General features: G+C 32.3%; 2 protein-coding genes across 2 annotated transcripts; both read right to left on the bottom strand.

Moving 5' to 3' along the window:
* Nucleotides 1-2,010: 2,010 nt before the first annotated feature.
* LOC111989226 (exopolygalacturonase-like) lies at nt 2,011-3,793 on the bottom strand. Its single transcript, XM_065764532.1, has 3 exons — nt 3,608-3,793; nt 3,106-3,408; nt 2,011-2,481 (listed from the first exon to the last, which is right to left on the bottom strand). Exons 1-3 carry the CDS (start codon nt 3,725-3,727, stop codon nt 2,341-2,343), a joined length of 564 nt encoding a protein of 187 aa, XP_065620604.1. The 5' UTR covers nt 3,728-3,793; the 3' UTR covers nt 2,011-2,340.
* Nucleotides 3,794-11,882: 8,089 nt separating this feature from the next.
* On the bottom strand, nt 11,883-12,740 carry LOC111984125 (uncharacterized). The gene has a single exon (XM_024015746.2). It carries the CDS (start codon nt 12,738-12,740, stop codon nt 11,883-11,885), a length of 858 nt encoding a protein of 285 aa, XP_023871514.2.
* Between the last annotated feature and the right edge of the window lie 1,593 nt (nt 12,741-14,333).

Raw genomic sequence — 14,333 nt, 5'->3', positions numbered from 1 at the left:
TTTGAGAATACTAGCATGAGATTTACTGAAATGGTAGGGTGCTTGGCTTGGCTTTTAGTCTTTACTCTTTAAGTTAGAAATGATTCTCATAAGCTTGATTAAAAGTAACTAGCCTCATCACATGTGCTTCGCACATGCGATGATGCTTTTCATTTTTTATTTGTTGGGTTTACACGTTTTACTCATGGGAGTTTTATTTTATTTTTATTTAAGAAGAAGTTAGTATAGTACTGACTACTAATGCGAGGAAAAATGTGGAGGTGGGATAAAATTCAGTTCAAGTGATAAAAAAAATGTTACATTTGTGGAAAAAGGAGGAAAACTGTTTTATTTTAAAAAAAAAATATTTTTTTCTAAAGAAGAAGTTGTATATACTTGACAACTAATGTGAGAGACAAATGGGAGTTGGAGAATATTTTTTATTTATTTTTAATTTAGCTAAAAATTAGGAGTTTTTTGAAATACTAATTTTACATGTCTAAACCCTATGATTTAAGCCTTAGAAATAAGATGAATTTGAGGGTATTTCTGGCATCCTAAATAGACGATCCCAAACAGGGTAATACCCTTAAATAGTACTATAGGTACTGTTGGTGTGTGAGTACCAAGCAAAATGATAAATCTAGCAGCTTCAAAATATTTTTACAGAAGGATTGGCATGTAATTTAGTTACTCTGTGAAAGAATACAATTGAATGGGCTTTGGTTGGTTGATGATGGTAATGCCTAGGGCTGTCCATAGGTCGAGTCGAGTTGGCAAAATCAACCCACGACCATTTCCCACGCAAACCCACAACTTAAATACGACCTAAACTGCCACCCATTATTAATTGGGTTAAATGGGTAATAACCCAATTAGAGCCAATTATAACTAATGTTAATTGGGTTTTAACTAGTACCCAATTAAGCCCAAATATCATTTCTACAAATCACAAAACTCTAAAGTACCCCAAACCACTAAAAAACAAAATACCCATAAAACCTCAAAAATTCCCAAAATACCTCATAAACCTGAAAATGACATAAATACCCCCGAAATCATTAAAATGACCAAAATACCTCTAAAACATTCAAAATGAACCAAATACTCCCTAAACCCATCAAATGACCGAAATACCTCGAAACCTAAAAAAACCAAAGCTCCCCTAAACCTAAAAAATGAATCGAAGTACCTGAAAACCCAAAAAAAGACCAAAATACCCCATGAACCTAACAAAGGATCAAAATTCCATCGAAACCTAAAGTTTTGCTCATTTTGTTTGTGTTTACTTACCGATGTGTACTAAATTGGATTGGTAGTAGATGCTTAACAATATTAGTGGACAATATTACTTAAGAATAAAAAGAATTTGGAAGAGTTGAATAAATTTTTGATTTTTATTAAGAATGATCTCAATGCAATAATAGAACAATTACTATCCACAACAACACTACAGATCATAGCATATTCAACAAAAAGCTAAACTTAAACAACTCAAAAAATAACTAAAAAAATTCCCCAATTTCATTTAAATAAAGAAAAAGGGAACAAGTTAGATGAGATTTTATTTAGAATAGAACCCCGATAACCTATTGCAAATTGTATTTATTCATTCTACATTAGTTTTAACAGCTTGAAGCATTTCATTAATGTTTATTGGTACAAGCAGGAGGTTCTGCTTGCCCGAAACTGCAGGCTGGACGTTAGCACAAGTGGAAGTAGTAGATCCTCCACTCCCTTGTACGCAAGATCAATGTCAGAAAGCACCACTGTTGGCATGGTACACTCTTACTGCAAATAAGATTCACAGCTTCCTTGTCGAAGAAGTGCCTCTAATTTTCTTGAAGCTAACATTGCTGATCTTAACTTTAGAGGGAGACTGAAACAAAACAAAAAAGCCACCCAAGAATTCGATATTAGTATTTGTAATTGTTTTTACTTTTTTTTTTAACATCAAAATTTGTGTATATATTTGATGTTTATAATAACCTGGTTTGAGCATTGACTGTTGGCAGTAGTTTTGATCAATGATGACAGGATTGGCAACATGTTCATGACAACATCCTCGAAATGTATATCAGAAGCAACTCCAGAAGTGGAAGCAGCCATGTTTTGATTCTAACACCATTATCTGTATTGCTAAGTGTGGCACCAGTAACTCTGACTCCTGAAACAGGTTCTTCGTTCTGGTACCTTCCAAGACTTCCAATGCTGATACCATGGCCAGGTCCGCAAGTTACTTGGTTAACAGTAATATCTTGGGCTCCATCACCAACGGAGATGCAATCATCACCTGTTCCAATATCTATTGGTAATGGTGATTTGAGATGAACGTCCTATGTGGATTCCATCAGTGTTGGGCTATTTGCGGGTGCAGTTATGGTAACATGCTGGAATTGCAACTTCTTGCATCCCAAAAGGTTGATGTGGAAAAAAATTTGCTGTCCTTCGATGTAATGTCTTGGACTTTTGATAATTTGTGATGTAGTCGAACCTAATATTCTGTTCATGTTTACAAGTTAGATAAATTAAAACGCTAAATATGAGCACTTGAGTTTCATTTAAAAAACATTTAATTAGTAAAATGGTAACGGTTCTTTGAATTATACAAAAACAAATAAATAATTGCTTGGAAACAAATGTGATCATTAAATCAATATAAAAAAAAAAAGGTAAAGTTGTAGCAAATATTATTACATAAAAACTTACAAACTAATGTTTCTATGAATGTGGTTGGTACTACTTCAATAATATTATATTATATAAACAATTCTTCAGAGACCACAAGCTTTGTCAAAAGATTACATTCGCAATTGTGATTGGTGAATTATCGCTTTTATATTTAACCATTGTTTTTTCTATATCACTAATAGTCGCCCATGTTAGTGTTGTGGCACAAAAAGTACTCCATAAACGTTCTCATATATAAATTTTAAAATTAATTCTTTTTTGAGTTGTGACACATCACTATACAAAAATTGTCAAATTATTAGTAAAACATCATTTAACATATAAATGTTTGAATTTTTTTTTAGTAGGTAAATTTTGTAAAGTTGTAGTGTCTATGTATATCTACGTAGAAAATGATGGAATATAAATGCTAATTAATTAAGATTGAAATCTTACAATAGGAAGTCCGTTGCAGTTTTTGTTACACTTATTTTTTTGCCATGCTTGTTGTCCTTTGCCATCAAAAACTCCACCACCTGACACAGTGAGACCGTCGATACGTTCAAAAACAACCCAACCATCTTTACCGTTGAAGGAGGCAACATCTGATGGGGCCTGTAGGGTTCCCTGAAGGTTAAACTCAATAGCACCTTTGCATGGACCCAACAAAGTCACTAAACCTAGTTTGTATACCCCCTTTGAAATCACAACTTTACTTCCTGCTACTGCGCACGCCGCTTTCCAAGCTTTTGTCAAAGCCTAAACACATTATTAAAAAAAAAATCAATATTAGTATATAATAATCATTTTGCATGTTAATGTTTTATCATTTGGTCATGACATCGATCAGTTTCTAGTGTAAACGAAGTTTGAACCTAAGTTCTCTTGTTCAAAGTTAAAAGGCTTTACTAGTTGTGTTAACTAGTACACGCTGTTCTTGTCAATTATGTATTTATACCTGAGTTATATCAGCATTAGGTTGTGCTCCATATGATTTAACATCAAAGACCTGCTGGGCTTTGGTGGATGCCAACACCAAAAGCAAAGATATTGTTGCAATGCTTAAATTCTTTCCCATCTTATTGTTCTTTAATTTCTTTCTATTGCCAATTTGTTGTACAAAATGATGGTAACCCCATTTGGTTTGAACCTATTTATACTTCAATACTTGAGCTCCACACCATTGAAACTACTCAACTAATATTAACTAATTTATTGCAAGGTTGCTAAAAACTCTCCTGTATATACTTCAACCTCTGTACTATTATTAGTTTTTGTGCTTTCTCCTCCACTAATTAATTATTGTTTGTTATTTTATAATATCAATTTATTTTACTTTTGTATATCATCTTAACTTCTTTGCTTTAAATGGCACGCTGTTAGCCACCTGAAATATGTTCATCTTATCATGTAACCAAAGTGAATACTTCTGTTAGTAAGGGGGAAAAGTCTAGTAAATTTTAGCTTAATTTTGCTCAAGAGAAAGTTTGTTTAGAAAACAAGCTAAGTTCAAACCTTAAATTTAAACTCAATTATTAAATGAGCCAAACTCAAGCATAATAATGTGTTCGTGCCAAACAAGCCAAACATGAGGATTTGATTTAACTATATATAATATCATATTTTTATATGTATACTTATCTAAAAATATATTTATATAGACTTGAAATTGGATTATATAAGTTTGTTAATAGATTCATATATTAATAAATTACTATTTGTAGCTTATTAATGATATAAACAATCTATTCATAATAAAAATTCATAAAATTATGAAAAGGTAAAACATTTTAGTCATAGTTTTACAATATATAGGAAAAAAATAAGTTAGTTAAGTAACTCTGAATAAGCCTGAGCTTGCTTGACAAGAAAATGATATAAGCTTGAACATAAAATTTTGTTTGGTGATGAGCTCGAGCTCACTTATTTTTTAAAAAAATTTACACGAACAAGCTTGTACTTTTAATACTCGGATCGACTACAACCCTAATTGGAGCCTACAGCTCCAAACATGTTTGAAGCAACATATTTTACAATCCTAATGAGCGCGTGCTCAAAGGCTCTTTTTTTTTTTTTTTTTTTTTTTTTTTTTTTTGCAAATTGAAAAAACTTCATATCAATTTCCTAACCAAAACAAACAAACCCAGGTTCTTATAAAAAAAAAAACCACATTAATTATAAAAAAAAAAAAAAAACTCATTTCTCTGTTTTTGTTTTTCTCTCACCTTTTTCTTTTTTGTACATGTTCAAATCTATAAAAAAATAAATCCAAGTTGTATAATCTAAATATTAAAAAAAAAAAAGTTTGAAAGTGTAAAGAGAGGTGGTGCCTAATTTATGGGATATGGAGAAACATGATGAAAAAAAAAAAAAAAAAACCCTTAAAATTTAGAAGTTTTATTTAGAGTCCACAGCTTAAAGTCTATGGCATAGACTATGAATGAAAAAACTTCTTAAATTTTTGAAAATGAAACGAGAAATTCATGCAATTTTAAAGGATAAAAAATATCTATCTATACTATTAATAACATGATTCTCTGTTTGAGTTTCATTTTTTGTGTACTAAAATATTATCACACAAATTCTTAAACGCTAAAAATATCCCTATCCTTTAGTTAAATAATTTTAAATTTAAAAACACTAACTGGTTAATAGAGTAGTTTACTATTTTTAAAAAGGTCACAAGTTTTATTTATTTTCTTTTATCTTCTCCAATATGAATCACCACTTTTTTCTGCTTAAAAAATAAGACTAAAATGCAAAACTGGCCCTCTAAATTTCTTTATATTTCATTTTAGTATTTTAACTTTGCTTTCGCTCATTTCAATCTTTTAACTTTCAAGTTTATTCAATTAAGACTTTTCATCCATTTTTGTTATCTGTTGTGGTTAATTTTTCAATTTTTTAGATTTATCTTCAAATTTTTTTATTTAAAAAAATTCAATTAATGATTGATAAATATTTTCCAGATTTTTTTTAAAAAAATTTTAACAATAGTTTGACGGAATACCTCAATTGAATAAATCTAAAATTTAGAATACTGAAATGAACAAAATCAAAGTTAGAAAATTGAAATAAAATCTTAAGAAACTTAAGGGTGAGTTTTACATTTTATTACCATTTTTTATTTTAAAATTCAAATTTCAATAAGGCTAGTTAAAAAAAGAGTTGAACCAAAGCCAAAGGACGATTACGAAAACATGCACATGTTGGTCATGATGCAACAAAATGCTGTATTGAGTTTCTGCTCAATTGGTCACTTTTGCTTGCTCTGCAGTTATCTTTTCTCCGCAAGTAATAAATAGTCCTAGTCGTGATATTCAAGAATCCTTTGATCACGAGATTATTTTCTTCCTTTGGACTAATTATCTTGGGACTAAAAAGCCCCAAACATGGGACTTTGGACCATCTAGTCCTAATCCTAATCCTCATATGGTGTAACAAATAAGGCCTAAAGGAATCCCAAAATTGAACGATATGCCATTACCTGTTTAATTATGAAAATATGATAAAAGACAATGCACCACGTGTAGCCAAATCATTTCCCAACGTGGGTTTCATTATTTGCTATTGTAAAGCGTAGACATGCACACTGCCTATGCTAATTTTGGACAATTTTGGTAGAACTTATTAGACTTTTCCCCCTTACTAACAGAAGTATTCACTTCGGTTACATGATAAGATGAACATATTTCAAGTGGCTGACAACATGCCATTTAAAGAAAAGAAGTTAAGATGATATACAAAAGTTTTTTTTTTTTTTTTTTTTTTTTTTTAGTGGATGCTTATGCTAACTTTTATCTTACATCTATTTCAGTATAGTGACTACAATCCTTCCATCCAATGAAAATAATTAAACATTTTTATGGATTTAACTCTGCAATATAAATGGAATGAAAAATATTATACGTTATCTATTGAAATTTGTATATTAGATGTCTTAATTATATAAGTTCAACTAAAATTTTTGACAAGATGATATAAATTAGCAATGACTCTATTCAAAATGGACTACATAAATAAAAATACAGAAACTAGAAAACAACCAAAACAAAAATTTAGAGAAAAACAAAGGGTAAAATCCATTAAACACTCTTGAGATTTGTGGCAATGCCAAGCACATACATAAAATTTCAAAAATAACCAATATAGTCCATAAACACCAACTATTTCTAACACTGTTTGCACACTCTAACTTAGCTCCTCTCTTCTCTTTTGTTTTCACACTACCATTCATTCATTCACCTTTCACAAACTTGGCAACAACAACATATCATTAATGAGCTCATAGCAAGTACCCTAAAAACTGAATTTTCAGTTCAGAGCTGAAAAAACCCAAAACCCAAAATTCTGGTTTTTCTTAAAATTGTCACTTAACCTTTGATCTTCATTGACACTGAAGCACACAAATCTCTACAATTGAAGAAGAAAGAAACATTAAGGTAATGCCACGTTATAGACCTAAGAGAGGTGTGCACGACCTCCGGCTCAAGAGGTATCCAACAAGTTTTTCCAATTCTTAGTTTTATCCTAGTAAGAACAAAAAAAGAGAAACGGCGAATATAGTTGAAAAAATTTACAAAGCTCAAAATTTTAACGTTATCCACAATTTTTATTGTTTCTAGTATTAAATTTGCTATTCAAGTTACATATTCAATTTGGTTGATTTGTGCCCCTTGATCCATATTTACTGTGTTTTTCCCCATGTTGGGAGTGGTTTTACACTTCTTATACCCTAAACATGTGTCTCGATGCTATTAGATAACATTTAGTCTAGTCTTTTTCTGAGAAGGAAGTTGGGACTGACACTCTTGCAGAATGGGCTCCAAGATCCCCTTCTGCTACTGCCAATTTGTGCGTAAACATTGAGTCCAAAGTCTAGGGGACAACGCTGCAAATTGGGCTTATTCTCTGTTTTTACTGTAGATAGAACATTTATCCAATTTCTGCCGCGAAACTAACTTTTTTTAACTTTCTAATGTGCAGTAAAGTTTTCTGCACTTTTTTGCAACATGAGTGACCTTTCTCCATTTTCTCCTACAGAAATATTTCTCCACTTCCTGCACATAAACAACTCTAAAACTCAAAGAAAATACCCAGCAAGCAAATGTTAGTTTACAAGGGTTTGTATATTTTCAAATACATACATACATATATTTGTATATATAATTATATGTATTCACACACACACACACATATGGAAGAATAATGATTAGTTCTTATTAAAAGTAATGTGCATAGTAAACAAAGAAATAATGAAAGCTTCAGCAGATATAATCATGGGTAAAGAGTATTCACAACTAGATATTGACTAAAAAGATCTCAATCCCAACTCACACAACCTTATTATAAAATATAGTTATAAAGTTATGTGGTTTGGAATGTGAGTCAGAATAGTCATCCTTTGGAGATTGCAAAGAGTGTACTTTGGTGTTTTTTTAGAGAGGGAAAGGATTCTTAGTTATGCATGCTAATTCTGTTGTGTATTCTCTACTTTCTCCCTTTTCTCAAATATCACGTTCTTTCTCTTTTCTCTCTTCTTTCATTTTCAACTCACTATTTAAATTTCCTTCATATGTTTTTCCTTGGTTTTCACGTTATTCCTCCTATTGTTCTTGTTGTTCCCATATTCATGGGTATTGTTCCTTTTATACCTAGGATTAAGCCTAAGTGGTTTTCCTTCATTACCCTTGTTTTCACCAATCATTTTGTCTACTGCAAGCTTTTAGCCAACACCTACAACGTACTGGCCATTACCTTCTAACCGTGTACCAGTAGGTTCAATCCCACTAAGGAGTTTCAGCCTCTTACGACAAATGGTCTCTCCATTTTGGGTAAAGGCCAATCTGCCATGGTGCCACCTCACATCTCTTTTCCAAAAATGGTAAAGTCCATTAATTCTCTTTGTCTACACTCTTTAGCATGCATTAGATGGTTCCCACTTACCTTCTTCCCATTTTTGGTAAAGATGCTTTCAAAGTAAAGCATATTCCTTAAAGTGGTTTCAGCGGGATACCAACTCTAGGTCCTTTCCCCTCTCTACCAAACCACACCCTCTATTTCTCTTCAGCCATGGGCTTTGTATAACGACCTAAGGAAAAGCACTAGCCACATTTGCGCTATACCTCAAAAGGACTAGTCACAATTGAGACTCCTTGTAGTTATTAATAATGCCCAATTCAACCCAGTAAATACCCGATGTGTTACTCATCACACACCCACACACATCACACAATCAATCAAATTGGGGTATCACAATCTCCTCCACTTAAATCCCTAACGTCCTCGTTAGGGCCCACTTTGTGAGGTAGTGTCTCCGAGCCCACACAGGGTTACCGGGTCGGATTTGATTCATGACCCAAATTCATGGAACATGGATTTAGATGCATGACCAACTTACTGAACTTATATAACTCAATGAACATAATAGATCCAAAATAAATTAAAACTCCAAAGAAACAATACTCTTAAAAAAAATCTCTTACAAAATCTAAACTCCACAAATTGGAAATAATCTCCACTACAACAAAACATTAATTACAAAATAAAGGTAATTAAAATTCTAAAGTCTTCAATCCATACTAAAGTCACCTACAACTCCCATGCTCTACCTTGCACCTTACAAAGCGACCCAAAGGTTCTATATTCCCAACTACACTTTAATCTGAAAAAAAAAGAAAAAAAAAAGAATTTGATGGGGTGAGACCACACATCTAGTAAGTAATTATACATAATACACAACAGGATAGAGTCAAGCAAAGCATGAGTATTTTGATTTTTCACAAACTCATTCAATGATATCAAAAATAATTATTCCAAAACATATAATGAATCACTTAATACATATGTAATCGCATCTTAAAGTCGTTTGAAATCACATACATATAATTGATCAGAGCACAGTGTCACATATACACATCACATATTCTCACATACAATCCTATGGGCGGATTTACACATATATCTGATCAATTCTTTTTATAATAATAATAAAAAAAAAACCGCTTATTTTGAGTCACATATCACAAAAGCAAAATTTATACAAAATATAATAATTTACTTGATATTAACAATTATTCCAAATACCATATTGAATATCAAAATATCGAATTTAAATCAAAAGATGCTTGACTCTCTTAGGGAATGAATAGGAACAAAGGAGTTTATATAAATATAATAAATTCTTGAGTAAATTTAAAAATTTAATTTGGTAAAAGAAATATTTTAAATTCCATTTGAAGAATAGGCATATGACTGAAATCACTTGGTTTTAACAAATTTAAAGAACAAGAATCTTTTTAGAAGACTTACTTTGAAACTCAATTATTTTTGAAAAATAGTCTAGTTTAGAAATCATCTTTTAAATGAGATTTGGACATTTAAAACGTTATTTAGAATTCGAAGTATCTCTTTAAAACATTATTTAATAGTCGAAATTTCTCTTTCAATGATGAAAATACCTTTGACAAAATTTAGAAATTATAAGTTTGAAATACAAAACTTTTGAAAACTTTTAACTTCTAAGAACCTAATGGACAAAACTTGTGCATATTATGCACAATTACTTACCGCACTTGAATTCCTCTGAAAGTCCAGCTGAAACAACCTCCAAAAAGCCTCAAAACACTCTTAAATAAGACCTATATTCAATCATAGAAATTACTTTCTATCCTCCACAAAATATAAAACTTATATAATTTTACAAACTGACTCACAAGGAAAAATACTTTGCTGAACTGATAACACTTTAACACTAAATTAAAGTTTCTCTAACCAATAATAATCCCTTGCACTAATCAAAACTCATATTGCCATGAGGAAGGCAGTAGCCAAATATCGTTGACCTAGGATTTAATTATATAACTCCGATGAAAACGTGAAGGCCATATTCTTTAATAATATTTTGAACCATGACTATGTTCATGGGTACACATAGTGGCAAAATCATTGACTTCAAATATATTATATAAATATATATATATATATATCCAAAGGAAGGCATATGCCATAACCATAGATCCTTGATATCCCGTGGCTCAAATCTTGGTTTATATATATATATATATATATTTATCCCAACGAAACAACGTTAAAGGCTTAAGGCCATTGTAACGTTAAAGCCATCCTATAATATGCCTATATATGTTAACCACAATAGAAGTTTTATAGCCGTGTTCTTGCATTAGGAATTGAAATTCCGTGAATCTGTTCAAGAACCCACATACTGGGCAGTGGGCAATCCAAGGTTTAATAATGTAAATAACGGTTCTAGGAAAATACCCTTTTTAACAATCTACACATCACTAACTCTCTTTTTTTTTTTTTTTTTTTTTCTTTTTTTTTTTTTTTTTATTCTAACAAATGAAAAATCATACTTGGAACAATTGGTTGCCTCTTCAGTTAACTCCAAGGAAAAAAAAAAAGATACACTTCCTAATCTCCTTAGTGATGAAACCCTTCTTATGAAAATCCTAATTTATCTTTTCCTCCACCTTATATTTTAACGCATCAGAGATGTGGGCTTTGTGGGGGTAGTGGGCTAGAGTTTAAAACCCACTTAAACTTATCTCTTTAGTCTCCAAGAGGCCCATAAAACATCTTTCTCTTTTATTTATTTATTTATTTTTTTAACTACTGCACTAAATTGTATGCACTAAATCTTTAATCTTCTCACTTATTTTGTAATACCACAAAATTGTCTACTCCCATCCTATTGTGCACACACATATAGTACATCAACTCAATATTAAAATGGTAAGGTACGGTGATAATCATAAAAACAAAATTGGGGTATTACACTCTTCTCCCCTTAAAATAAGTTTAGTCCTCTAAGCTTGACGTACCTTAGTCCTTGAACATAGAGAGCTATTAGTCAACCAATTTAGCATCACTAAAACTCAGTACTATCCATAACATGTATGAATGGCAATCTTAAGAATATCTTCCTTCTTAACTTTGAGTTGATGGTAACTTGATTTAAGGACAACCTTGGGTAATCAATATTTTTTTGTTTTTGGCCCCCACAGTCATCCTATTCAATTGCCTATTGTCTACGCATAATATCTTTTCCACATGGAAAAATACACCGTTGAATATAATCCCTATTTAGAACTCAAAAGTATCATGATAACCAATCTACCTTATATCATATAGAGAAATAAGTCAACCATTACTTCCTTGTCTACTATCATAACCATACAATACTTACATAAACTTAGCAACCATTGTTTCACTTAATAAGAGAAAAATAAGGAGATGATACCTGACTTAGTTTCCTCATCACTTTGCCTAGTAATGGCAAACACTCGTACTTGGATTTTTGGCCTTTGATTCACATCATTAGGCTTAACCATCAGCTCACTCTTCAATGCTGGGCAATCATTGATATGATGACCCATTTTTCCACACTTAAAACATGCCCCACTTTCACGATAGCAAACACCGTTATGCTTTTTACCACACTTTGAACAATTCTCCATTACCTGTTGTACCACATTAGGCTTTAGCTCCATTGTAGTCTTCTTTTTGAATGGTTTGTCATTTTCATTTTCTTTTGAAGATTCTTCAGGCTTGGATCTCTTTTTATTTTGATCTTGAATTTTCAGATAGTCTTCACATTCCTTCTCAACAACTTTTGCCGTCTCCACTACCACAGAGTAAGCCTTCAATCGTAAGGCTGCCATCCTAGTTTTGATACTTGGTCGTAGTCCCCTTTGAAATTTCTTAGCCTTCCTAACATCATCAGACATAATATGAGGGGCAAATCGAGCCAACTCGGTAAATTTAGCCTCATACTGTAATACCGTTTTATTCCCTTGAATGAGCTCCATAAACTCCACTTCTTTCTCATCCCGTATACTTTTTGGAAAATATTTCTCATAAAAAGTATCAAGGAAAATAGTCCAAGTCAATATCTCATCTTTCTCAAGTGGCAAAGTGTTTTTAGTGGATCTCCACCAATGCTTTGCTTCCCCTTTCAGCATAAATGAAGCAAAAGAGACTTTTTGCACTTCAATACAACCAACCACATCAAATATCTTCTCCATTTGCATTATCCAAGTCTCTGCTTCTATAGGATCAAGGTTTCCCATAAATGGAGGACCTATTTTCCTGAATTACTCAATGGTACATCCTTCAATCTCAGCATCTTTGGGCTTAGCTATTCCACTAGTACTAACATGTTTTTCCACCACCTCGATGAGACTTCTAATGGCATTAAAAACACCCTCAAGGTTTTCAAGATTTGGCTCAGAACTAGAAGTGGTAGAATTGCGGGGTGGCATTTTCCTATAACCAAACAAACAACACTTTAGAGTTGAATAACCTCAACGAAATATCATAGTATACAAGAGATACTTCTTATGATCCTAAGCATATAGGCACACAACTTCTAACAATTATCAAACCTATAAAATACCCATAAACTAACCAATGATTCAAGCCTATTCTTCCACATCCTATACAAAAACATCAGAAGTCCTAATTGTCTACAAAATCATAACCTAGAGCTCTGATACCATATGTAACGACCCAAGGAAAAGCGCTAACCACATCTGTGCTATACCTTAAAAGGACTAGTCACAATTGAGACTCCTTGTAGTTGTTAATAAAGCCCAGTTCAACCCAGTAAATACCCGATGTAAGACTCATCACACACCCACACACATCACACAATCAAACAAAATTAGGGTATTACACTTTGCCTCTCCTACATTGGCTAGGTTGCAGGACGACGGAGGCCCCAACCTTGCTACACTTGTCTCTTCTTTTGGTTTGGCTTTTTTCTCTTTCACACGTTTCCTGCCCCTATGACTTTGTCTTATTCTGCCACTATGGCTTGGCATTATTTCACCGTGTTTGTCTTGTAGAATTTGGAGTTCATCCTTATCTCTTTTTATTGCATCTTCATAGGATGGGTTTGACTTCTATCCTTTTATACAAAAGGATTTGGGCCTTTATAGGCCAAAAACTCTTTATTGGATGAAAAGGGTCTTGGACCCAATTTGCCTTAGTATGCCAAAGTCATTTTGCAGAAGATCTGTATTCTACAAGAAATCCGTATTTTGCATAAGATTCGTATTCTGTTGTACATCACTTTCCCATGCATTTTTTTCTTAGCCCAAGCGTAAGTCTAGGCTTTTGTTTCATAGTTTTCTTCGCGGACCTTTAGACCTTGCTTTCCTCGTCATGAGCTTTTGGATACGAATTTGCAAAAACGAGTATCAACACTGCAAAAGCAATGAAATAAAATGAATGAAGATTGGAAGTATTGGGTTTCTTTTCTTTCTCAACAACCAAACGAGGTTTTAGAATAAACAGAATAGAGTGTGGGAAGTAAGAATGAGAGAGAAATGGTTTATGAAGTAAATGGGCTTTTGATGGTTCAAAATTTGTGGAGAAAAAAATATTTTTTGTGCTTCAGCAATGAACTATGAGAGACTATGGAAATATCTAATATGAGGCTATGAATTAAAGAAAATTTTGATTTTGAGTTTTAAGCTTTTTCAGCTTTGAAATGAAATTTCAATTTTTATGGTTTATTTGCTTGGATATGTTACTACTGCCTGCTGGTATGTGAAGGGTATATGAATGTAAGCGTGAAAATGAAAGAGAAGAGAGGATGTAAGTTAGAGCACACAAACGGTGTGTAGCGTTTAGGGACTACATTGGTTAGTTCTAAATTG

Source organism: Quercus suber, unplaced genomic scaffold (genome assembly GCF_002906115.3).
Source record: "Quercus suber isolate HL8 unplaced genomic scaffold, Cork oak 2.0 scaffold_567, whole genome shotgun sequence".
Taxonomy (NCBI): domain Eukaryota; kingdom Viridiplantae; phylum Streptophyta; class Magnoliopsida; order Fagales; family Fagaceae; genus Quercus; species Quercus suber.
Note: the sequence above shows the minus strand (reverse complement) of the source record. Positions and strands in the feature narration are given on the sequence as shown.